Source organism: Ictidomys tridecemlineatus, unplaced genomic scaffold (genome assembly GCF_052094955.1).
Source record: "Ictidomys tridecemlineatus isolate mIctTri1 unplaced genomic scaffold, mIctTri1.hap1 Scaffold_348, whole genome shotgun sequence".
Taxonomy (NCBI): domain Eukaryota; kingdom Metazoa; phylum Chordata; class Mammalia; order Rodentia; family Sciuridae; genus Ictidomys; species Ictidomys tridecemlineatus.
In genome coordinates this window covers 193,216-219,831 of record NW_027522412.1, presented here as the reverse complement: position 1 = coordinate 219,831, position 26,616 = coordinate 193,216, and the positions used below count along the sequence as shown (strand labels likewise).

General features: G+C 43.8%; 1 protein-coding gene across 1 annotated transcript in view; it reads left to right on the top strand.

Annotated features, from left to right (window-relative positions):
* The first annotated feature begins 889 nt into the window (after positions 1-889).
* The window catches only part of LOC144364692 (transcription cofactor vestigial-like protein 4), a 47,745-nt gene continuing 22,018 nt past the window's right edge, over positions 890-26,616 (top strand). The window contains exons 1-3 of the mRNA XM_078036379.1: positions 890-953; positions 1,246-1,294; positions 16,842-16,917. Of these exons, the coding sequence (XP_077892505.1) occupies positions 16,854-16,917 (64 nt within the window). The 5' untranslated portion in view covers positions 890-953; positions 1,246-1,294; positions 16,842-16,853. The remainder of the gene's footprint in view (positions 954-1,245; positions 1,295-16,841; positions 16,918-26,616) is intronic.

Below are 26,616 nucleotides of genomic sequence, written 5' to 3'. Positions count from 1 at the left end.
CTTTCCTTATTCTCTGTCTGAATCTGGCAGGATGAACATCTCCGATTTGTGATCTTTCTCAGAATTTCTTTTCCTATTAGGATACTATTGATGAACTTAAAGAAAGTCTAAGCAAAAATATTGGGAGGACAGGGCACCTTCAATTTGTGAATTTTGAGAGGAACCAGGAAATCCAGGGGTGGCTGTGCATGTCACTTAGGCTGTCACATCTCCAGGGCTCAAATCAGCTAGGTGGATGGATTGGAGGAAAATGCCTTTAACCAGGGCCACAAGATCAGGGCAACCTGTTTTAGTTAAACCCTCCCCTCTCACTGTAGTATGGAGCTATTCGTACCTGTCCTACATACACAGCAGCTTTGGGATCCAATGAGGTAACGTGCTCTGGGTTGACAGGATCAGATGAGGTAGCAGATGGGAAAACAGTTTGAAAACTGCAAAACATTTTTTTTTCTTCCCAGCCCTAATGTATTTGTTTTAATTGTTCTCATTCCCTCTCACCAAAGCCCTCTCCTGGGAAAGCCCTTATGATAAGGGCTCCTCCTAAACACGGAGATTTGAGACCGGCCCGGGAGGTTAGCAACGTGAAGCCGCGTAAAGCAAATTAGAGGAAGTCCAGTCACTATTTATTTTATGAAGTTAGCGGCTGAATATGTTAAGCAAATGTTTTCTTAATTGTGGCAGTATGAGAAAAACAATGGGGGGCAAGGGCGGCCTGGGATGGGGGAATGTCAGGCCTCCCCTCCCCATCCCGTCCCCAGCAAATCTCCAGAGAATGACAGGAAAAAATTAAAGACAGGCCTTTTCTTTTCGTGGTCACATGTCGACGCTGCCGCTGTAATAAGAACCTGCGCCAATTAGAAACGTTCACCTCCTCCTCCCCGCCCCTCCCCGGGCCCATTTCAGAGCAGGCCGGGTCGTGGACTCCAGGAGTTTGCCAAACACAGCAAACACTGGTGTGCGAGCTGCGGAGGGGACGCTTTCTACTCTGACCTCCCTCCTTCGCCACTCGGCTCCCTCCCTTCCACACTGTTTTGATTTACTAGGACTTCCTTCTCCAGGAGAGGGGGCGGGGGACGAGAGAGGCCTCTGAGCGCCTGGGTTGAGAGTGAGTGAGCTTGTGTGTGTGTGTGTGTGTGTGTGTGTGTGCGCGCGCGCGCTGTGGAGTGGCGGAGTGTAAAATGCTGTAATGGGAGGAAACCCACCGCGTCTGAGCGCCCTGAACTGCAGCGGCTCTTCTGATTCCAGGTGGCACCTGAGCGCAGACTTCCAAAGCAAGTGCGACCTGTACCTTCAGGTACGTGGAGCCGTCTGCCTGTCCCGGCCGTGTGGCTTGGGTGTGGGTGACTAACGAGGGGCAGAGGCCAAGAGTAGCCCAGGGTGGCGCCCCGTGGAGCGTGGAGCTGGGGAGGCGGGAGGCAGCTGTGCGCGCCGGTGTGGCTCGGGTGTGGACGCCGATCCAGGCGCTGCAGGGTTGCTACGCCCTTGGGTTGCAGAGTGTGAGGCTGGGAACGACAGCGGGTCGGAGCGAAAGGCAGCGTGGGTGCCGCAGATTTGATTCAATTGCGCTCAACTGGGCGGGCTGAGTGGCGGGTAAGGGGCAGCAAGTCTAGAGGCCACGGAGTACGACAGGACTGCGGTGCTGTGTCCGCGGGGTGCAGGAACCTATGGGGAGCGTGTGCGAACGTGCCTGGCCCTGAGCAGCAGGAACCTGGGCGAGCACCAAATGTTCCTTTGTGTTTGTGCACTGAAGGTGTGTGTTCCCACGGGGAGCACACTGTGTGGGCTGTGCCCACGTGCCCTTATTTGCAAGCGCCTACTCGGAGGGGCCCAGCTAATATTCTCCACCCGAGCGCGCCTGCAGTAGCTGGGTAGGTGCGAGCTGGCGCTCCGCGCGCGGCCTGCGGGGGAGGGGAACGAGCTTCACGGGCAGCTCGGGGCCCCGGCCCCGCCTCCCCACGGGCTCACCTGGGCTAGGCCCCCACCTGCTCGTGGTGGAGGCGTGGCCTGGGCGTGGCCTGGGCGGCCCAGCGGAACTCGGGAGAAGGCGGGCGGCGCCTCATTCCAGGGATTCCTCACGCTCCGGTCCGCCGCGGAGCCGGCCTGGCGCGCGCGGCCCGCGTCTGCGTGTGCTTAAATGGCAGCCGGTGCGGGAGCGCGGGCGCGAGCGCGCCTGTGCGTCCGCGCGCCCCCGGAGTGCTCCCCGCGCGACTGGCGGCCCCGCCTCTGTCCCTAGCCGCCCCCTGAGGGGCCCGGCCGGCCGAGGCGGGCGAGCGTGGAGCCGCCCGGTGGTGAGTGAGCAAGAACCGGGCGGGCCCCGAGCTGGGTGAGGGCTGGCCTGCAGGGGACCTTAGGAGTGGGTTGACCTGAAGCGGGACGGGGATGCCTTCCTTGAGGGGAGGAGGCGGCTTGTCCTCACAGGACAGCAAACGAGGCTAACGTTGGGAAGGGAAGCAACTGTGCTTCGGGAGCGGGAGATTCAGCTCGTGGAGGGAGTCCTAGGCACCGGGCCGACGTAGAGGCCCCGCACCCTGCATCCGCTTGGTCCCGGCCCGCCTCGAGCCAGGGCTGCGGCGCGGGACTGAGGGAAGGGGCAGAAGATGGGTAGCAGGGACCAGGCTCTTTCCTCTTACTACACTTCCCGCCTCTTGCCCCAAACAAAACTGCACACTGTTCCTGCACTGTGTGCAGGCCTCGCCGAAAAGCAAAGTTCTTTTTCTTTTTTTGTTTTTGGTAGTCTCCTTTGATTAATCACACTGAGACATTTACTTGTCTCAGATTAGGATGACAGTACTTGCTGGGGCTGTTAAGTTAGTCTTTATGCGCTTTACTGGCATGTAGTCATCTGTTTAAGCTAGATGATTAAAAAAATCGGTTTCACTTTGATCATCTGTGCTGTATGTTGCTAGCTGTATTTCCTTCTCTGTGGTTAATAGGAACCAGCAGCCTGGTGCGGGGGTGTGGGGGGAAGTGGAGGCGGCTCTTGCAGTTTTATCTGCGCTGCTTGCCCCTCTATTTAAAAGGTACTAACCCACTTTGTAGGGTTTTAGAATCTTTTTCCTAAACCCAAGGCTACCTTGACTAAGAAGGAGACTCACTTGGAACAAAGACAAAACACAATAAACGGCAGTTTGCGTGTTAAGATTTGAAGGTCAGTTTTGCGTACCAAAACTTTGATTCTTTGCCCTAGTGTTTTAAAGCCCACGGCCTTGAAGCTCATTGTTTCCCACTGTAGCTAAGGAGGAGACTGGCATGACTGCCAGAAGGGTAGAGTAGGAAGTTTGAAAGAGATCTCTTTGGGGGGGGGGCAGCGTTAAGTGGGAACCCAATGGAGTGATTTCTTTTTTTTTCTTCTTCTTCTTTTTTTTTTTTTAAATGATCTTGGGGATCAAACCCAAGGCTTCATGCATGCTAGGCAACACTACCACAGAGCCACATCCCCAGCCCCCATGGAGTGTTCATGGGAGAAGTTACTTATTATCTCGAAATCTCCATGTTCTGAATTTATTTAAAAATACTTTCCTCAAAAGTTTCTTATACCCAAGACAGTTTTCTAAGGTCTTGTCTTGTCTTTCTTTTTTTTCTTTTGGTCTTGTGTAGTTCCTGTTGCATCTGGCTGAAAAGTCCCCCGCCCCATGGAAATGATGTAAACCCTTTAATTTGTTGTTTCACTTTGGCAAAATTTTAATCCCAGGCCGATTTCCCCTGCCATGCCACTGTGTTTTCACACTTCTGGGCAGCCTGCCTTTGCTTTTCCATTTGGAAGGGAATGCAAACTGATTTTTTTGTTGTTGTTGTTGTTGATCAAAACACAATACAATTAAGACAATTCTGCTATAAATAACCATGGTCTGCATTCAAAAACTGTGAATGTTGTAGTAAAAACAGCTCTGGCTTCTTACTCCAGAGACTTGAGTTCAAGTCCCCTAGCTATGTCAGGAAGGTTTTTGGACCAGAAAAAGTTATTCATGCTTAACCTTTGCATTTGGTTTACCTCTGTAAGAGGGTGATACTGTCTGTTCCAGAACATCACACAGTTTCAGGAATTACAAGGAATAATGTGCTTTGAAAGTATTTTGTGTTAGGTTATTTATAAAAGCCTTTGAAGATTGGAGAGAACTTCATAAACACAGTTGTTGCCACTTCCCTTGACTGACGTAGAGCTGTGACTTTAAGATTTTAACAGTCTGCGCAGCTGTAATTAGGAAGCTAAAATCTTCACTTTTAAATGTTCTGTAATGTCAACTTCCTTTTAACTCCTTATTGGAGTTCATATTGTTATATGTTGTTACCTCCTACCTCTGGTGATGGCTAGACAGATCCAGAGGAAGATGTTACTTTTGTGTCTCTTCTGTGTGTCTCTTCTGGATAGCCTTGCTATGCAACTTTTAATTCACTTAATATTTAGAGTAGTAACAATAATAAATAAAAATCATCTTGCAACTTTGAATGTGACAGTATAATACGAACAGTTGCAAGTTGAGTGAAGCATAGAAAAAACTTAGTAAATTATGACTAAGTATATTATCCAGTCTGTTTAATGTCTGAGTGAGAAAAGCTGTTGCAGGTATGAGAAACTGGTGGCGGAGGAAATTGTGTGTGTGGAACATTTGTTAAGATATATCCTAAAGTTAATGAAGTCTTGGTGTGTGGGCTTAATAGAAGAGTAAAGCAAATTAAAGCAAATATTGCTAAATCAGCCTCTTACCAATAGGACCCATTCACATTAAAAAACAGTTGGGCACAGTGGTGCATGCTTGAAATTCCAGCAATTCAGGAGGCTGAGGCAGGAGAGTTAAAAATTTGAGGCCTGCCTGGGCCATTCAGCCAAGACCCTGTCTCAAAATATAATAGGGATGGGAATGTAATTCAGTCTTTGCCTAGCATTTGTGAAGCTAGGGATTTGGGTTGGATCCCTAGTACTGCAAAACAAAAATCTAGGAACTAAGTTGCCAAATCTTGATGGTACAAACTGCCAAGGTAGAAGAGGAAAGAGAACAGGAGATGTTGAAACCAGGAAAAAAAAAATCATTGTATCTGGGATACAGTATAGAATGTACTTTCTGTGTCTCCTGCCTCAGGCCTGATAATCAGATACAGCTGATTCATATTTATGAATTTGCCTACTTGCAAAAATGTGTTTGAAACCCCGAAAGCAGTAATTGCAGTGCTTTGTTAGACATTGGGGAGCAAGTACATGGTGAGGAAAAAATTTGAGTGCACGTGTTCCCAGCTGAGGTGGAAAAAAGCAATATTTTGCCTTCTTCTTCAGCTCTCAAATTACATACATATAAACAAGTGTGCTTTGGGGGACTCTTTAGCACCACCTTATTTTTTGGCATTTTTATGCTTTATGCTTGGGATTTTGTTAAAAATTGCCTTTAAATGTGGTGCTGAAGTGCTGTCTAGAGCCAAGAGGGGTTCAATAGTCTTGACAGAAAATTCCTGTGGGGTTCAGCATTAGATAGTTACAAGGCTGTTGTCTCTGGGTTTAGCATTATGGAATCAACAATAGATATTTAGTAAAGAATCTCTGAACAGAAATACAAAGAAAAAGGAGATAAACTGGGTATGGTGGTGTAGACTGTAATCCTTGAGATTACAAGGAGGCTTGAGACAGGAGGATTACAAGCTTGAGGCCAGCCTGGGCAGTTTGTTGAGGCCCTACACAGGGCCCCAAAATAGAAAAGGGCTGGGGCTGTAGTTCAGTAGTAGAGTATCCCTGGGTTCAATCCCCAGTACAACAAAAAGTCTGAGCAGAGACTCAAAAGAACCTAATTCAGTGCTTATGGTGACTTTATGGAATATAATTACAGTGAATAATGAGAATTAACTGTCTTTGTTGATAGGTTAAAGTTGACCTAATATAGCATGTCATGAGTTAAAAAAGTTTATCTGGGCTTTAATAGGCTGGGAGTTGAGATTTGAAGATTAGACCTGGGGTATAGGGGAGCTTTTCCAACTTGAACCATGGTGCAAATTGATTTCTTTTCTTTCTTTTTTTTTTTTTTTTGCTGTTGAGGGGTATCCTGAGGATTGACTCGGGGGGCAGTTTACCACCAAGTTACATCTCCAGTCGTTTTTTATTTTTATTTTGAGACAGGATCTCACTAAATTGCTGAGGGCCTCACTGAATTGCCCAGGCTGACTTTGAATTTGAGGTCCTCCTGCCTCAGCCTCTGGATTGGTTGGGATTACAGGTGTGAGCCACTGCATTCAGCTATCACTCTTATTCTTGAGCATAATAGGTCCCTTAGAATATGTGGCCCCCTCAGCACTTGTGAATAGGAAATTTAAAGTATCTAAGCAGAATAAATGTAAGAATGAGCATATCCAGAGTAAGCTACAAATGCCAAAGAATTGTTTATTTCATATGCAATACTCTATAAGACTGAGGTCTTAAAAATGAAAAGGTAGATTTCTAGTAACCTAAATATTGAGAGCAAAGCATAGTTCCTTTTTAATCTAGGCTGACAATAATGTGCCACAATGATGGGGAGTAGTAGTCTGCTCCAGAAGTCTAGACTTGGAGTTGTATTGTTAGCATTAGACATTGCCGTGTCATTGTGGGCCTGCAGTTCAGGGATTTTCCAGGGATACCTCAGGGAGATGGATGAACTAAAGCCAGTAGTAAAAAGTTATGCCAGCATCAGGCAGCCTTGCTTCAGGGTTATGAAATGTGCTGTAAGTTTGGTTTTGCAACTTTAAGCCATATAGATGGCCCTTGCCTGGCACATGGTCAGCTCTCATAGTCTGTGTAGCAAATTAGTAGCAAACTGCATGGAAGTAACCGAGGATCTCAGTCATTGCATGGTGGCACTGCCTGCCAGCTCCTGTTGCTAGCGTCATTGATGACTAAATATCACATCCCTGCCTTTCCACAGGGCTGAGGACACCCAAGGACTGGGTGAAAATGAGCCTGGGGCCACTATATAGCCTCAGAAAACCTCAAGCAATTGAGTTAAGCGTTCATTTAACGTCTAGAATGGTGTCCCTTTATTCAGCCCAAGCCCACTGAGGTCTGGCTCTCTGTTGAGGTGATGAGTGGCCAGAGCTAAGTTGACACCCCGGGGCCTGAGGTTACCTGTTCCTGATATCTAAGGGGCCCCCTGTTGGAGTGTCAGAGATTGGTGTTCCCCTAGCCTGTCCATCTGCAGAGGCTTTATGGGGAGGGGACATACCTGTACCGAGTTACCAGCTTCTTCCATTTTCTAGGATGACGTGAGGTCCATTGCCAACAGATTTGGCTCTTGTTTGGGGGCTTATGCAGGAGGTTGGCAAGCACTGAAAGAAGCTTGATTAGGGATTTTAAGCATACACACATATATATTTTTTTAGTTCTCTGGAAATAACAGAACCCGTAGGTATATTATTCATATTTTAAACATTTAGCCTGGTGAATTTTGGGAATGGTTATGTGTAGACAAAAGGAGTTGGGTGTAAGCAGAAGTTGGGTAAGTCCTTGGGGCATTGTCCCTGGTGCTTCAAATTATGGCCACATGGGTCAATTATTCATGCTCAGAACATGCCCTGATGAGGAAAGCTGAAACAATCACAGATCTGTCTGTGGACACTCTTTGGTGGTGTGCCCAAAGAGTAGTGTGAATAAGGGCTGGCTTCACTTTAGAAGGTGTCACATGATTTAAAGTTGTGGAATTCCAAGTACCCAGGTGCAGCTTTGAACTGTTATCCCCTGTTGGAGCGTAACAACAGGTTTTCTTGAGTGCGACTAAGCAGGCATCACCCTTCTTCTTTACACAGAGCCTGTCCTCGGAGCCTGAGTTCTTTGGGCTTTGACTTGATTCTGCCTTTGTTGCAGCCCCAGGGATCCTGAGGACTCTGACATTTGTGGCCCAGTGGTGTGGTCATTCATCCTCATCTCTCCATCAGCTATTTTTCTTTCCTGCTTTGGTTACTATTGCTGTGGCCCCCTGCCTGCCTGTAATTAAAAGAAAAAAAATATGGCAGGGTTATCATGTTCCAGAGAAGAGCTTGTTCCCCTGTGCCCGCTGTAGAAGCCTTTACATTATTGCTTGATATACATCTCAAGGTACAGGGAATAGCACAGGTCTAGAAGTCTTGGTAACTGAGGGAAGGTTTTCTTAGATAACTTGAAAAAATCGCACTTGTTTCCAAAAACTATTCATGATTTAAACTAATCATGCTGATTTTTACTTAAAAACAGTAAAAGTAGAGCTGGATGCATTGGCGCACACTTGTAATCCCAGAGATTTGGGAAGCTGAAGCAGGATTGCAAGTTCTATGCCAGCCTCAGCAACTTAGTGAGACCCTGCCTCAAAATAAAAAACTAAAAAGGACTGAGAATGTGGCTCAGTGGTTTAAGTGCCCTGGGTTCAATCCCCAGTACCAACAAAGGCGGGGCGGGGAGTAAAGGTGGGGGAGAGAAGGGTAAGGAAATCTTAACCAGTGGGTATTCAGTTACCATTAGCTGGGAGCAGGAAGTTTTGATTTTCACAGTAGGTTGACCTTAGGTAATAATAATGTACTATATATTTCAAAAAATTAGATGAAAGGATTTTAGATGTTTTCACGATAAAGAAATGAAAAAATGAGAGATAAATTTACCCTCATTTTTTTTAAGAGAGAGTGAGAGAGGAGAGAGAGAGAGAGAGAATTTTTTTAATATTTATTTTTTAGTTCTCGGCGGACACAACATCTTTGTTGGTATGTGGTGCTGAGGATCGAACCCGGGCCGCACGCATGCCAGGCGAGCGCGCTACCGCTTGAGCCACATCCCCAGCCCCAATTTACCCTCATTTAAACATTGCACAGTTTTATATCAGAACATCAAATGGTACACCGTAGATTTGTTCAGTTTTTATGGTTTTATGTACCAATGAAAATGTATTTAAAATAAAAATCAAGGTGTAGGAAGAATAGCATTGTATTGTGGGTCAGAGGCTTAGATTCTAGTCTTAGCTTCTTGAGGAAGTCACTTATGTTCTTGGCACCTTGGTTTTTCATCTGGAGCACAATAAGAACAGTGTTCTTTGTCCATTTGGTCTAACTCACAGTTTGTGAGAATCCAGTGAGGTCAGTTATGTGTGTTTTGAAAAAGTATGCGCTACAGTTATGTGTGTGGTGTTGGTAGAGGTAGGGTGACAGATCTGTGTCTTATCTTGATTTATAACACAGCTTAAGTTGTGTCATTTAATCTGCAGGACAGGTTTGTGATGGTAGGAGGGTTAGGCAGTGTTATTATTTACTTTAAGGAACCTAAGACCAAGAGAGGTTCAGTTTCCATACAGCTAATGTCAGACATCAACCCAAAACCTGGAATGAAATAGGCATTCAGTGGTTAATTGTTGATTGAGTAGGTGAAAGTATTATAGTGGGGCTCACAGGGGATTTCTGATGTGGCATCCTGGCTATATTTATTTAACAGATGGTAAAGCGTGAGAAGAGAAATAACACAGATGAGACATTTTTAGCAAGAAGAGCAGAGAGGAATGGTTTGAGAGTTGCATGTGAATAGGAAGAATGTCACAGGAAGTTGGTGGAACATCATTTGGACACACTTTGGGGAAGAAATGGGAGGATGTTAAAGCTATAAGAGCCATGCTCGCCTGTGACCACCAAAATCTGGTGACAGTTTGGTCTTTGTTTTCATTTTAGTTACCTTCTCGCTGAGGCTGTTGGCCAACCAAATTCACCATGGTATGGTACACATTGGTGTCAGTTGCTCAGGGGCAAGGATTTTGCCTTTGTTTATCTGTAACATCTAAACAGAGTGTTTAATAGAAATAGGAGCTATTTAGTGGAGACCTCAATTCTTGTCAGCCAAAAGGGCCATACACCCTGTTTCATGGTATGATGGTTTATACCATTGAAAGGTATTAGCCAAGGCCAAGTTGGTTCGTCCAGGGAGTGTCCTGATGGGGAGGGGAATGGAGTCTGGACTGGTGATGTAGGAGGGTCACCAGGAATTAGGGCTGTTTAAAAGCATGCTTCTGGAAGTTGGAGAGACCATCAGGTGACTCAGAAGAGCGATTGATTCCAATTGTGTTTCTGACATTTGGCCAAGTGACAGTGGGACAGAAACATCTGGTAGTTTGAATGGAATTCCTCCTGTCCCCACCTCCACTGGTGTCCAACTCTAGCCAGAGAGGTTGCTTTATATTCTCACACTCCTTGCTGAATTAGCAAAGCAAGTGGCCGCTGTTACTGGGGACCCATGGCCCGAGGCATGCCTACTGCTGTAACTTCCATCTTAGAAATCTTTGTGGAGGGCTGGGGATGTGGCTCAAGCGGTAGCGCGCTTGCCTGGCATGCGTGCGGCCTGGGTTCGATCCTCCGGCACCACATACAAACAAAGATGTTGTGTCCGCCAATAACTAATAAATAAATATTTTAAAAAAAGAAATCTTTGTGGAAAACTTTTATCACATTATTCTGTTCCGTTGCTTGAAAAAATATAATCTAATGCACTCCATAATTTTTGTTTTAAGACAGGCACTCTTATCCCCTCATTGACCAAAATGGCCACAGTTCTTTATAGAACACCAAAGTAATGGTGTGCAAATTTATAGCTGACCTTAGTATTAGTGCTGAATACATCTAAATTTTAGTAGTTTTGGAATTGTTACCTCTTCTTCCCTAAGTCTCAACCTTAAGCTTTTGGAGGAGTATATTATATGGGGGATCAGACGGTCTTAGGAAAGGAAAGTGGGCTGGTAAGTCAAAATGTATGACCAGTGCCTAAGAACACACGGTAGACAGTGCATGTTGTCTTCATGGTGAGTTATGATCGTGTTTGAGCACCACCGTGAATAAAGGTGAACCCAGAAATGGGTTTTCAACACAGGAGCACTGCCACTGGGCATTTCCTGTCTTTTTCTAGAATCATGTTTGTTTCCTCTTTCGTACTATTATATTCTTGGTGTTCACAAGTCAAGGTATCCTATTTTTGGTTATCGCTAAATTATAACAAACAACAGCACAGAGGGTTGGTGGGGTCGTAGCTCGGTGGTAGAGTGTTTGCCTTGCATGTGTGAGGCACTGGGTTCGATCCTCAGCACCACATGAGAATAAACAAATAAAGGCATGCTGTCCATCTACAATTACCAAAAAAAAAAAAAACACATATAAAGAAAAGGATGTTATTGGGATATCCTTAGGTCTACCTTGTAGACACTGCATAATCCTTTGCAAAAGGTCAAAGGTAATTTGTGGTTCAGGAAGGATGTAATAAACCAGACATGTCACGTTGCTTCTGTGCTTCAACCAGTCAGACCGTTGAAGGGCTTTTCACCACTTTAGTAAAACTTCAGTATTATTGTACCCTTCTTACACCTTTCTTCTCTCTTCTTGCCTGATACCTGTTATAGTTTGGATATTAGATGTCCCCCAAAAGCTCATGTGTGAGACAAGGCAAGAATATTCAGAAGTGAAATGATTGGGTTCTGAGTGCCTTAACACAGTGAGAGGATTAATCCCCTGATGGGGATTAACTGAGTGGTAACCAAAGACAGGTAGGGTATGCCTTTGGATTATATATATATTTTTAAAATATTTTTTTAGTTGTTGATAGACATTTATTTATTTATATTCGGAGCTTAGAATTGAACCCACTGCCTCACACATGCCAGGCAAGTGTGCTACCGCTGAGCCCCAGCCCTAGCCCGGGTTATATATATTGTATCTGGTGAGTAGAGTTAGTCTCTCTGTTTCCTGGTCATCCTGTGAGCCGCTTTCTTCCACCACTCTTCACCATCACGTTCTGCCTCACCTTGAGCCCCAGGGAATGGATCTGGCTGGGTGTGGACTGCCACCTCTAAAACTGTGAGCCCTCAAATAAACTTTTTCTCCCGTAAAGTTGTTCTTATTAGGTCTTTCGGTCACAGCAGTGAAAAAGCTGACTAAAGCAGTACCTCTTATCGTTTTGGGTCTCCCCCTGCATTCATCTCTTCAGGGAAATCTTTCCAGACTTCTGTATCTGCAGCAGTGGTCAATGCCTCATCCTTTTTTTCCCAATACATTTACCGTCCTTTGCAATCTATTTAACATACTAGGCGTATATTTTTGTTTCAACAAAAGTTATTTTAATACCTAGAAAGTCTCCTCACTTCTTAGAGCACTCTGAGAGAGCAGGTAGGGATTTCCCCATTTTCACATGACAAAATGGACTCACAGAGGTAAAGTCACTTCCCAAAGTCCACACAGTTAGGAAGTAGCTAAGCCCAATGTCAAACAGGTGTCCAGAGATAACACTCTTAAATAAATAGCCATAATGCTGATTGGCTTCTCAATGTAGTGTGACCCTCCATCAAATGCTGTAGTGCCCCACCACGCCCACATTGTCAATATATTTTATTGAGCTGTGAATATTGTACAGCATGTAAAACTCAGAAGACCTTTTTTTGTAAAATTGCTGTTATCTTCCACCTCTATTTGCTTAGTACTTTTGTGGCTAGATAATGCCTGGTCCCTGACCTTTACTTCCCACCTGTGTTATTGGACCAGCCACTGCTGCCCTTATCTCACACCTGCTCCCTACAGAAGCCTCTAGTAATTCCTCACTTTACTCCTTCAGGTCAGACCTTCCTAGGCAGAACTTCTAAACCAAAGAAGTAGCATTAATTTCCTGTCACGGGTGGGCTCAGGATCTGAGGGTAAGTGTACCACCTGCCTGGCCAGCCTCTAGCTCTTGCCCAAGTTCACCCACTATGTCACACTCACCCAGACTTAGCTTCTCACGCTTCCTCACTTAGGTGCTCAGTTCTAATCAGGCGGGGGCTCAGGCTGCCTGTCCCAGGTGCTCATTCCTATCTCTGCCTTTCCTCAGACCGTTGACCCTGTGTGACTATCCTGTGGATAAGACAGGGTCCTCGCAACCCGGAAATACACAAGCAGCAATCAAGTAGGTAGGGGGAGGTCATGGAGGACAGACAGTATCATTCTGGAGGAGGGAAGCTGGGGACGGAAACCTGTGAAATGGCTTTTTGGAACATACTCTTCTCCCCCGCCCCCCCAGCCCTAGACAAATGAAAACTAGATGTTCATAAGGGCAGCACTTGGGCTAACATTGATCTCTTCTTTATCACAAAATACACACTTTAATTTTAAGTTATACTTTCTTTTATTATCTCTTTCATTTTATTTTTGTCTTATTTTTAGTGGTCCTGGGGATTGAACGCTTGTCTTGATGCTAGGCAAGTACTTTATCACTAAGCCACACTCACTGTCCCTATTATTGTCTTTTTAAATATGCCTATCATTATTCTGTCCCATAGACTTGTTTCTTGAAGAAGATCATCACATCTTGAAATCAGAGATTATATCTTCTGTTTCTCTCTTAAAAATTTTTTTTTTAATATTGGTACTGAGGGCTTAACCCAAGGGTGCTCTATCATTAAGCCACATCCCTAGCACTTTTTTTTTTTTTAACTTTGAAACAAGGCCTTGACTGGTTTCAAACTTATGGTCCTCCTGCCTCAGCCTCCCAAGTCTCTAGGATTATAGGTGTGTGCCACCATGCTTGACATATCTTTTTTTTTAAAAAAAAAACCTTTCCCAGACAATTTTCTGAATCCAGAATTAATTGGAAAATTAAAAACTGGTATGCTTCATAGATAAGTAGATGGAAGGTATCTTGAGGATGAACCTTAAATAACTAATCTCTTTCCTACCTACTTTGAATGTAAGTTGCTTGAGGGTTTAGATTTCAGAGTATCTGAGTAAACTTAAATATCTGATCTCTTATGCCAGAATTCTAGGTCTACTTCTTTGTATCATTTGATGCATTTATGGTTGGATATTTTGCTTCTGTGCATAATTTTGCCTCATTTAAGTCATATGTTAGTATATATGTCCATTTGGGTTTAGAATTTTGAAAGCATTATCCTTTGACTTGAGGGGGGATTATTTAAGAAATTGTGAGCCAGGCGTGGTGGTGCATGCCTGTAATCCCAGAGGCTTGGGAGGCTGAGGCAGGAGGATCGTGAGTTCAAAGCCAGCCTCAACAAAAGCGAGGTGCTAAGCAACTCCGTGAGATCCTGTCTCTAAATAAAATATAAAATACGGTTGGGGATGTGGCTCAGTGGTTGAGTGTCCCTGAGTTCAGTCCCTGGTCCCCCTGCTCCCCATACGAAGTCGTGGACTTAAATATTGTGGAATAGAATGCTTATCAGAAATTCTTTGCTCAGAATCACAAGACCCCTCCGCCCACAACACCCTGGCACTGGGGACTGAATCCAGGGTTGCTTTACCACTGCGCTACACCCCCAGCCCTTTTATTTTGAGACAGGGCAACTTGGTGATACTCCTGCCTCAGCCTCCTGAGTTGCTGGGATTACAGGTCCATTCCGTCTTCTTTGACATCCCTCTCCCATGGGAAACCTGCCAAGAGCCATCAGTTATGTCTCCTCTGCAGTTTTCTTTCATCCCTTCTCTCCATCAAGTACTCATCGCCTTCTGCATGCCTGGGGCTTTTATAGCTTGCTTTTTGTATCCATCCACCTGCTTTTAGCTTCTCAGGCTCTGCTCAGTTCTGCATAGTGCTTCCAGAACAAGTTGCATAGACTGTGTCATTAAGTTATTTGTCTGCTCAGAGATTTCAGTGGATCCGTCACACCTATAAAATCAAGGCCAGATTCCATCAATACCTGCTGTCCTTTGCCATGTGCACATGGTCTGAAGATCATTTTGTACAATATTTTTTGTGCATCTGTATTTTGGCTGTGACCCATCACATGATTGTCAGGTGTGGAGATTTGCACAGGTGGCATTATGTTGGTGCTCAAAAAATATCAGTTAGGAGCATTTTGGAATTTAGATTGGGAATGTCAACCTGTACTTCTGTATTCATTCTTCAGAGGCTGAGCCGTGGTTCCCTTTCTTCTGCAAAGCCTTTCAGAATTCATGTGTATTTCTCTAGGACTTTGTTTGCAGTCCTGTTTTGGCCCTTGGCACATTTTGCCGCAACCTAATATTGCCTTAAGTGTTCCCCAAGAGATACTTTAGGTTCAAAGAAGGGCCAGTGAAGCTGAGTGATTTTGTGTACATAAAGCTATCAGCTTCACTGCCTTTGTCCCCCGCATAGGGCACATGCAAGAAAATATGCTGTTTAACTTGATTTGCTGCAGGGTTCCCCAAATTTACCATAGGAAAACATTTTTATTCTTACCAAATATAAGCATGCAGTACAAAATGCTTTGAAAAACACAGCCGTGAATCACGTTTCTTACATACATACCTGCTCTGCAGATGGAACCTTCTTTGAAGGCAACTGGGCTTTGTTTGTTAGTCCTTCCTTTAGGTAGTCCATGTTTATTGAATGAGGTCACATGGCAAGAAGAAGGATTGGTGTTTGAAGGCCTCAAGTATGAAGATTATATAGAAAAGCAGGGCTGTCACATGCTGTAACCTGCCCTGACATAGTAGATAGTCGGGATATGGTGAAAATACTGAGTAAATGCTTCGAGTTTTCAAAGGGTACAGTTAAGAATGGGTTTTCCTCAGTTGTTGAATTAATAGGATGTGTATGTTTCTTTCCTTAATAACCGTGTGTTTAAATAATCTGGAAAAGGGAAGCTGAGCAAAAGCAATCTAGTTTTCCAGGGGTTTCTTCCACCTTGAAATCTTATGCAGTTTTTGCTTTCTAGGTAACAGCATCTCCAGCCATTCTAATGTTTTATTTTGAGGCAGGGTCTTGCTAAATTGCTGAGGCTGGCTTTGAACTTGAAATCCTCCTGCCTCAGCTTCTGGAGCCACTGGGATTACAGATATGTGCCACCATGCCTAGCAGGAAGCAGAGTTAACTATAAAAATCCAGTCTTATTAAAAAAACGTAGTGCTGTGGGCTGGGGGTGTGACTCAGTGGTAGACTGCTTGCCTAGCATGCAAGACAAGGGTTCCACTGAGGGCCTGGGCTCAACCCACAGCACTGCAGAGAAACATAAAATCCGTGGTGCTACATAAAGTGATAGGCATTGATGATAGTACAATATGTACTATAAATTGTAACATTGAAAATTAAACATTCCTGGGCTGGAGACATAGCTCTGAAGTAGAGTGCTTGCCTAGTATGCACAAGGCCCTGGATTCCGTCTCCAACATCATGAGGAAAAATAAAAATCCTAATGGATTTAAGTCCATTTAATTAGCCAGTGGGATTCTCACACCACTTTTCAGGAACATGCTGCAGATGTGAAGTGACACCTGCGTGGTCATGCAGGCGCTCTGGTTACTGCCCCAAGAGGGTCTCCAGTAGCCCCTCAGCTAGGGAGGTGAGAGAACAAGAAGGTTCAATCTTAGTCATTTCTGGGAAACTAATAAACCAACAACTACCGCTGCTAACCATCACCACCACCACAAAAATCACAGGCTGGCAGTAATGCTGTGTTCATAGACAGCCTTTGTTCTGAAAGCTATTTATTGTTGGTTATGTCTGTACAGACATGTTACACATGCGCATAAACATTTATAAGACAAATAACATGGGCATGAATGTTCACAATATTCCTCTTTTTAGTACTCAAATGAGCTGCTTCCTGGAGTTGGCAAACTTGAGCTTGGTAGATAGCATGGAATTTAACCCTTTTCTCTGTTCCTAAACCGGACCTTTGTGTTTCTTCAGATGAAATGATTTCATCCTTGGAACAGTGATTTGTATTTACTGGAGGAACTGTTCTTTATTGATTGCTAGAGTTTTATTTATTTTTTCCTATTCTGTTGATGGGGATGGAACCCAGGGCCTCATTTATGCTAAGTACATTCTCTGAGCTACACTCCCAGTCCCGCTAACTACTAGAATTCTAAAAGTCTTTTGGGTTCTGTTTAAATTCCTTATTTTCCCCCACCTCACCTCTCTATTTTCCTTTTAGGCTCAACCAGGAATGGAGACACCGTTGGATGTGTTGTCCAGGGCAGCATCTCTGGTCCATGCTGATGATGAAAAACGTAAGTCAGGAATCTTTTTTCCTCCTTAAAAATCTATTTCAAGTATTTTTTACCCATGCTTCTTGTCTCTTGCGTCATATTGAAATGATGTGCTTCTCCATGTGGCTTTGTGAGTATTTGCTGTTGATTTTGGTTGTTTTCCTCAGTATACCAGCTTGGCATCCTTATTTTTATTTGCAAGTATCAGAACTTTTTTTTTCTCTTCTGGGGACTAGAACTCAGGGCTCACATGTGCTAAGCAAGTGCTCTACCACTGAGCTACAGGTCAAGTATTCTTTTTTTTTTTTTTTGGTACCAAGATTGAACCTAAGGGAACTCAACCACTGAGCCTTGTCCCTAGGCCTTTTAATATTTATTTAGAGACAGAAGTCTTGCTAAGTTGCTCACTTAGTTGCTGAAGCTGGCTTTGAACATGCCATCCTCCTGCCTTAGCCTCCCAAACCGCTGGTATTATAACTGTGCTCCACTGTGTCTAGCCAAGAAACTTTTCTTCTTCTTCTTCCTCTTTTTTTTTTTTTTTTGGCCATATTGGGGATTGGACCCAGGTCCTTTGTATGGTGGGCAAGCACTCTGCAGTGAGCCCAAGCCACATCTCCAGACTTAAGCACTAAAATATTAAGAACAAAACCCCAAAAACTCAAGGTTGAACTGCTACCTATTATACAGTCTCAAAGATGAGCTACTTTCTAGTTGGGTTGTTAACGGACTAGCAGGCTGTGAAGAACATGTGCTTGAAATGTCAGATCTGTCCAGTTGCTGGCTGTTAGACTTGCTTTCTACACCCCAGTTTCCTCAGTAGTAATGTGAAAAAAGAATCCATGCTTATAAAGGGTTGTGAGATCAAATGAGCTGTTGTGTGTACGGTACCAGCGTTAGCTTTTAGGCTTCTCTCCCCACTCCTTGTTGATCCTCTGATGGAATTTTTTTTTTAATATTATTGATGTGTCTCCCCCCACCATCTCCCCATTACCACTCTTCACACAAGATTGTCATTGGAGTAGTAACTGGCTGAAGTAGTCATTAAGAATTTTTTTTCTAGCCTCTTATATATAATTCACATCTAGTTAGCCTTTGATTGTTGGGAGGCTGTAACTGCCTCTTGGTGAGGTATAATTATCCCTTACTCAGGAAATTGAAGCCCATGGATGTAAGTGTCATTCCCAAGGACGCTGAGCTAGGGAGAGGTAGCTGAAGGCTATTATCTGTCTCGGCAACAAAAAACCCTCTTTATGCCTCTGAGGTCACAATACATGTGACTGACTTGGATAGTTCTTTACAGACTTTGTTGAACATCAACATGCTTAATTTAGAAGTTTGGAGAGTATTTTGTCCAAATGTAGTTAGGGTCTGTGAAGCAAGATACTGTTTATAAAAGTGAAAGATGGAAATAACGACTTCAGGGTGGCTGTTGGTATAAAACCTTGAGTGTGGGGAGGAAAAACTTTCTTCTCTCCCCCTTTCTTTTCCTTTTCAGTCTCTCTCCTGAAGTTCAGCTTCGGGATCACTTTGTTTCAGTCATATGAATGATTTTTTTTTTTAACTGGGAATTGATCCCAAAGATCCTTTACCACATTCCCAACTCTTTGTTTTTTTATTTTGAAATGGGACCTTGCTAAGTTACTGAGGGCCTCGGTGAATTGATGAGGTTAGCCTCAAACTTGCCATCCTCTTATCTCAGCCTCCTGAGTTGCTGGGATTATAGGCATTGCTCCACTGCACCTGGCCTGTAAATGATGATTGAACATTTATGTATATTTAAGGGATGATAAAGAAGAAGAAGATACCGTCCTTCCACTCCTGGAGCTTATAAACATATTATTCATAAGCTTTATCTTTCGAGTATATAGAGAAGGAGACGGTCTATGTGGGAGAGCCATTTTCAGAGAAAATGACAAAGACTGACAAGGGAGAGAAGACTGAGTTTTATCCAGCCTATTGGTGTTTTTGCAGAATACAGATAAATACACATGCAAAGCTAGAATAATCAGAGGGTTGACTTTCCTCTGGAACCTTCTTCCTATACCTCTGGTGACTTCATTTGGTTCAGGAATGGAGTGGCAAGTTCTTGGAATCCCTCTGTCCATGGTTTCAGCTCTTCAGGATCATTTTTTTTTAATCTGTATTTTTTAGTTGTAGGTAGACACAATATCTTTATTTTATTTATTTTTATGTGATGCTGAGGATCAAACCCAGGGCTTCACACATGCTAGGTGAGTGCTCTACTGCTGAGCCAAGACCCCAGCCCTCAGGATCATTTTTGACTTGGAAAAAGAGGGAAAAGAAGTTCAGTGATATCTGTAATTATTATTCTTAACATGTTGGCAACATTGTTTTTTTTCTTGTGCTGAGGATGGAACCCAGGGCCTTGGGGATGCTAAGCAGGTGCTCAACCACTGAGCCATATTGCTGTCCCTGGGCCCCATCTTTAAGGGGATTTCCTACTGTCAAGTTCTGTATACCACTGTTAAATTCAGAATTCTAATACAATAATAATAGCCGCGCACAGTGGCACATGTCTGTAATCCCAGAGGCTGAGACAGGAGGATTTCGAGTTCAGCAACCATGAGGTGATTAGCAGCTCAGTGAGACCATGTCTGTAAATAAATAAATAAATAAAATAGAGCTGAGGATGTGGCTCAGTGGCTGAGTGCCCCCGAGTTCAATCCCTGGTACCATGAAAAAAACAAACAAACCCCCAAAACCAATAATAATATACCATAGTATAAGCTTGTGCCAATTCTATAATTTCTAAATCTGAACATGAAGTTCAGTGTCTTCCAGTAGATTTCTTTGACTTCTCTGGACAAGTTGAACCTGACTCAGATTTCTCTGTCCTAAATTCGTTCTATTTTGGCTTTTGTTATAAATTGCTCTTAAACTTTAGGGGCTGTTAACATTCTCCCCAACACTTCCAAAGAGCCTTGTGTCTGTAATCTGATTTGGGTGTCTTATTACGAACACAAAAATGTTCTATTCCTTGAGATCAGCTTCTCAGTGCATGTAAATGACCCCAAATGATTCTCTTTACTTTTCTTTGGCTCCTGGAGAACGAAAAACTTGGGCATTTTTGAGGATGTCATTGTTCAAGCCTTTTGAAGTGAACAGTACCCATTATGACTTGAGTCTCTAATACCCGATGGCCTTAAGGCTTCAAAATGTCTACTAGCTTTGAATAAAAGAAAGAATCCCCAACAGTGCACTGCAGAGCTAAGGTAAATCATGAAAGGGTAGTTTTGAAGTAACTCAATCGTTGCTTATCTGAGTGTCCTAGAAGGAATAAATTTACTTAAAATAATCATCTCACTGCTCATGAGACATTGATTTCATCAGCGTGCATCCTGGAAGGTACCGAATGAAAATCCAACTCCAGGTTGTTCTCATTCCCTGTGCAGGAGGAATCTGTCAGTGATCCTTCATGCCGGTGCTAGCAAGTCCCTGACTTTTTCCATCTTTATTTAAATAGTAAAAATTGATCAAAACAGAGACCAGGGCATTTCATACCAATATGCAGAACAATACCTTAGTGCGGTCATTAACACCAGACCTCATTTTCTTGTGATGTTTACACAGCACTTTTATTTTTCGGTAATTTAGTTCATGTATCTTCTGGATGATAAGATCTTGTAGCTGCAGACTTCTTTTCTTAGATCAAAATCTTTTTTCCCCACCTTGTGAGGGGGTCTTGTTCTGTTGCCCAACCTGACCTCAAACTCCTGGGCTCAAGCAATCTTCCTGCCTCAGCCTCCTGAATAGCTGGGTTGGTAGGCACTGAACACAGCACACAGATAAAATCATTGTGAGAAAATGCAGCTTTGTTCTTGAGGGCTTGAGTGGAGGGGTTAGTGCTTTTTCATCCAGCCTCATGAATATGCAGATGATCAGAAAAAGCCTGCTCAGGCTGGCTGGAGCCACTAGAATGGCTTGAGAGGACACAGTGAGACAGCTGTGGGTGTTTTGCATGTAGCATGTGCGCACAGAACCTCTCTAACTCTTGTTTGGTGAGATTCCTGGAAAGTGGATGATGCATCAGTGACCATCATCCTTCCAGGTAAAGAATTCCTAGGAACTCAAGCTTTGTATCTCGGTGAGTTGCTGAGGCTGGCCTTGAACTTTCTATCTTCCTGCTTCAAATTGGTAATTTTTGCATCATGACATTGATCTTCTGATCCACTAATGAGTTGAGATCTACAGTCTGAAAAAACATGACTCCGTTTATCTGTCTTTCATGAGATAAATTTACTCCTTGCTGCACTATTTTTCCATACTGGGAAGATCTGACCATGAAAACAGAGCAGAGTGTTCAGATAGGGCAGGGGATGGGTCTCCTCAGTCAGGGTCTCCCTGGAGGCCGGGAGCAGCAGCAGCAGCCCAACACACTGCAGGGTGTAGGAGGGAGCTGTGACCGTTTCCTTGGGCATTGACTCAAAGCTAGGAACAGTATAGACTTAGAGCAGAGAGGAAGGGCTGCTAATGGAAGGGTGAAGGTGACTGACAGGATGCCATGTTCCCAGTGCTCTAGGAAGAGATGTCCCACCCAGGCACTGAGTCTTGGTTCTGGGCAGAATGGTTTGCTGATAGGGACGGGAAGAGCCCTGATGGGCTCCTGTTGTGCATCAGGCTGAAAATCCCCACCTCCCCAACTTGGGCCTGGGACAGATGCATCAGGAGCGCCCAGGAGGAGAACACAGCTGTTCTTTTGGTCTGTTTCTTTCAGGGACCCCTGGTTTTGTAATGTTGCACTTCAGAAAGGTTAGATCTAAAATCAGTGCGGTGTAGCGAAGCCTTTGGGTTCTTTTTCTTCCAGCTCCTCTGTGGATTTTCATTTCTTCTGTCGTCTTGGGATGCGGGGCTGGGCTGGAACCCGGGACCTCTCACATGCCAGGCAAATGCTCGACCCCAGAGCTGCGTCCCCTGCCCTGTAGTGTTCATAAAGGACTTCACTCTGATAGTTGGAGACCAATTTGATCCCTCCCCTCTGTGGGTGATTTTTATCCTCTTGTCCTAAAACTCCAGAGGGGCTTACCACACAGGTTCGTGGTTGCTGTGCGGTTGCTTCTCAGAAGAGACTAGGGATATATATATATATATATATATATATATATATATATATAAAATTGGGATTCACCAATAGTTTACCCCGCCCCCAACTTCCTTTATCATACTATTCTTTCTACAATATACACACTGTACTATAATATATATGCATATGATTTTTCTGAAATGTGTGAGAGTAAGTGGGAGATATCTTGCCTCTTTATTCCTAAATATTTCACCATATGTTTCCCAAGCACGAGAACATTCTCTTACATAACCGCAGTGTGGCTATCTTTATTATGATGTTACTTAAATCTATATGAGCGAAGAAGAGGGTGTAATCTTCATGCTCCTAGTGCTTTTATAGCTTTACAGGTTGAGAATCCTTCACCTGAAATGCTTTGGACCAAATGGATTTCAGATTTGGGAATATTTGCATATATCTAATGAGCTATCCTGGGGATGGAACCCAAGCTGAAACATGAAATTCACCTATTTCACTACCCTTTGTTCGCAGAAGTAATTTCATGCTAATATTTTTAGTGTGCCGGTGTTTTTGTTGTTTTGAGATGGGTTCTCACCATACTGCCCAGGCTGGTTTTGAACTCCTGGGCTCAAGTGAGCCTCTCCAGTACCTAGGACCACAAGCCCAGGCATGTGCCATTGTGCTAGGCATGTCCAGGTTGTGATTGCCATCTGTCATAAAAGGTCAGGTGTGGGATTTTCAAGTTGTGTTGCTCAAAAATTTTGAGATTTTTTTTTTTTTTTTTTAGATTGGGGATGCCGTGTAAGCATTATAAATTAAATATAGCCAATGAAAATTGGCCATGATACCACAGTTGATAGTCTCCCACAGCCAGCTCTCTGTTGTGCTAGCAGGCATCCCTGTGATGCCCTGGGTCTTTTGTTGCAACCCCCCACCACTTTTATCTTTTATACTCTTGTAAAATATTTCACTGTATAGATCATAGTTGCATAATTGGACTTTCTTAGTGCAGATGCCTCAATTTCATATTAGGCTGTTTCTGTCCTTCTCCAATTAGATGAAGAAAAAAAAATAGTCACTGAAATCATATGGCACAAGTTGGTTTTCTAGGCTTATGATTCAGAATATGCCTTTTAAACAGATTTTAAGAGATTTTCACTGAAATAGCACAAGTAAAAATTTTTCATGGTCCTAGGTACTTGAGCCTCTGTGTGAACTGCTGTTTAAGGGCTACTGTGTTGTCTCATTCCATTTTCATAGTGACCCTATCTAGTAAGCAGGTACCACGGGGCCAGGGCTGTAGCCCAGCAGTAGAGTGCTTGCCTAGCACGTGCGAGGCCCTGGGTTCCATTCCCATCATAGCCAAACAAACAAACAAAACCCAGGCATGATAATCAGTCTTGTTTTATAGATAAAGAAAATTGAGGCTTACAGATACAGATAATTTGCCCAGACACACACAGTTGGTAGAGGCAAGACCCAGTTTTGAACTGAAGCAGCCTGGCTCTGAAACAGGAGCCCTGAATCTGCTACTTGTCTTTACAGTTAAGAGTACAAGGAAGACTTAACTACTGTTTGAAAAATACAAGCCTGATACACAAAACTCCTATGTCTATTCCCACCACTAATAAGACAGCAAAGACATTTTCATTTGGAAGAGTGTTCCTTGCCGGTAAAATAGCATTTCCAAAATAGGCCAGACCCACAGGACTGGCGACAGCTCATCCTCAGGAACCATCCTCGACTTCCCCGAGTTTAACTGCCTTCTTACAGGTACAGATGGCTCTGGAGTGCCTTGCCCCAGAACGTCACTCTGTGTTGCGTTTTTCTTTTCCAGTAAGTCCCTCAGTTAAGGAAAGGAACTTGGTTCAGATGATAAGGGCTGCTTCACTAAATAGTGAGAAACCACACAGCCACAGTATTTAGAGGCAAGGTAATCCTGCCTCAGAGGCATCCTAGGAGGACTCAGGAGCATGGCTACAGTTGCTGGGTACCTGACATCCTGAGAGTCTGTATTAGATCCTGTGCCTATCGAGGATGAGAGTCCTGTTCTGTTCTCTTTCATATTCCAAGCATGCCCCATTAGTGTGTATGGGTAGCATTCAATTAACATTTTTTATTCTTTTAAAATATTTTTTAAGTTGTACATGGACACAATATCTTTATTTATTTATTTATTTTTATGTTGTGCTGAGGATCGAACCCAGTGCTTCATACATGCGAGGCAACTGCTCTACTGCTGAGCTACAACCTCAGCCCAAACATTTTTTATTTTTACAGGTATTGGGTATTGAAACCAGGGGTGCTTAACCACTAAGCCACATCCCTAGCCCTTCTTATTTTTAAATTTGAGACAAGGGGTCTTAGTTGCTTAGGACCTCAGTAAGTTGCTGAGGCTGGCCTTGAACTTGCGATCCTCCTGTTTCAGCCTCCCAAGTCACTGGTGTTAAACATTTATCACGCATAAAAAAGCCACTGGAGTGAAAGGTTCTTCTTTCTTTAAGAAATTAATTTATTTAACATTAGAAAAAAATGAGTCATTATAGTGATCACTCTTGTTACTTATAATGTGCAAATTTCCATTGGATACCATTTCGTAGTTTATAAAACATTTTCCTTTGATTCTTATAGCAAGAGTCTTGGCAAGGAGTCTGGGTGGGAAATCTCAGAGAAATGAAGCTTGGAGAAGTTGGATGCCTAATTGAAGATTAGAATTAAAACGAATAAAACCTGAATGTGTTCATTCCCCTTGGTAAAGTGCAGTCACATGCAGTGGTCACCAGAACAGTTCACATGAGAGAAGTTGCAAAAGGTCCAAGCTAGGAAATCACAGTATCTTTGCTGATGTGTCTGCAGCCTTTTTATCTTTTACATGGTGCCTGGGATCAGACCCCGGGCCTTGTGCATGTTACCCCTAAGCCTCCTTCTGCATTTTCAAAAGAGAAGTGAATTTACTGATTTTTCTAAATATTGCAGCCACCAGTAATATATTTTGTGCTTTCAGTTGCTTCTCTTTTGTGCATAATGCCATAAAAAAATACCATCTCCCACTACTCTTTTTTCCTTAAAACCAAACCAAACTAAAACAAAAAACCCTTCATTAAACATAGAACCTAAAGCCAGGTAGTATTACTGGCTTAAGTCAGTCTCTAGGTGTGGGCAGTTGCTATAACCTGTTGAGAGCCACAGCCAAAGGGGCCCCAGCAAACTTCCAGCTGCCAGCAAGCTTCAGACTGCCCCAGCAACATCTAGCTGATTGGCTCCTCTGCGGTGATGTTCATTGGGCTGTTTCCCTGCCCTTCAGACTGCCAGCTGATGATTGGCTCACAGCTGCCCCAGCAACATCTAGCTGATTGGCTCCTCCACGGAGCTGCTCATTGGGTGACTTCTTTGGCTCTGCCCACGCAACCCAGCCAATCGGCCTCAAGAGGAGGAGGATTGTGGGAGGAAAAGGCTGGTGTGGGGGAGAGAGGCTTGTGGAAGCCGGTGGTGGCAGTTGGGCTCTGAGGGTTTTTCCCTGGAGCTGTTTTGTTTGGCGTTTGTAGTTCTAAAAATAAAGTTAGTTTCTTTTTGACAAGTGGCTCCTGATTTGTGCCAAGCCAGACTTCGGCATTTGGTGGCTCGCACGGGGAGCAACTGAGGGTAAGTAAACTGCTCGCCCCTGAGGGCAGGGCGAGAGGATGGGGAGCCATTCTAAGTCTCCTCTTTTGTTTTGCTTCGTTTTTGTTTTAACTTTCCTGTCCCTGGAGATGAGTAAGAGGGAAGACAAACCACTCACATCTGAGGAAAAACTATTTGCGTTTGAGGAACAGATAGGGAGAAAGGACGGATGCATATGTCAGGAGGATAGAAAGGCTGTTATAATGATTTTGTGTGGTTCCCTTTTTATTGGATTCTGTCTCGGTTTTGTTTGGCGTCATCTTGTTGGGTTGTATTATAGTAGAAATACGGGATCAGCAATTAGTAAAAAACAAACCGAAAGAGTGTTAAGTAAATTGTTAGAGGAAGGAAGCTTCCCAGTAAAATCAAGAGCAGTCAGGGCATACGTTGATGTAATACAAGAATATAGCCCATGGCTTTTTAAGGAGGAGCTGTTAGATATATCACAATGGAACCATCACGGTGAAGATTTAAAAAGAATAGAAAAGAACAACCCAGGGACTCTGCCAGTTGGCACATTGTCATTGTGGACGTTGGTATCTAGTTTGCTTAGTCCAAAGCCTTCAGTTCAGACAGAGGTAGAGGAAGAAGAAGACATATTGATTCAAGTAGAAGAGGAAGTCTCTCAAGTTAGTCAGACAGAGGAAAAGATTCAAGTAAAAGCTCGAGCTAGTCAGAAAGAGGAAAAGATTCAAGTAAAAGAGAAGGTCTTTCGAGATAGTGAGACAGAGGAAGGAAGTTTAGAGCAGAAAAATCTATCAGGGGAAAATTTAAAACAGGAGACTGCTAATAAGACCCTTTTATTAGAGAGCGTAAGTGTCCAACCAACAGCACCGCCTCTACAGGAGACTGCTACTAATAGCATTCTATCACCAGAGGGCATAAGTGTTCAACCAACAGCGCCACCTCTACAGGAGACTGCTACTAACAGCACTCTATCACCAGAGGGCATAAGTGTCCAATCAACAGCACCACCTCCATATGCTAAGAGACTCCCAACCCCCGCAGTTGATAGTTTG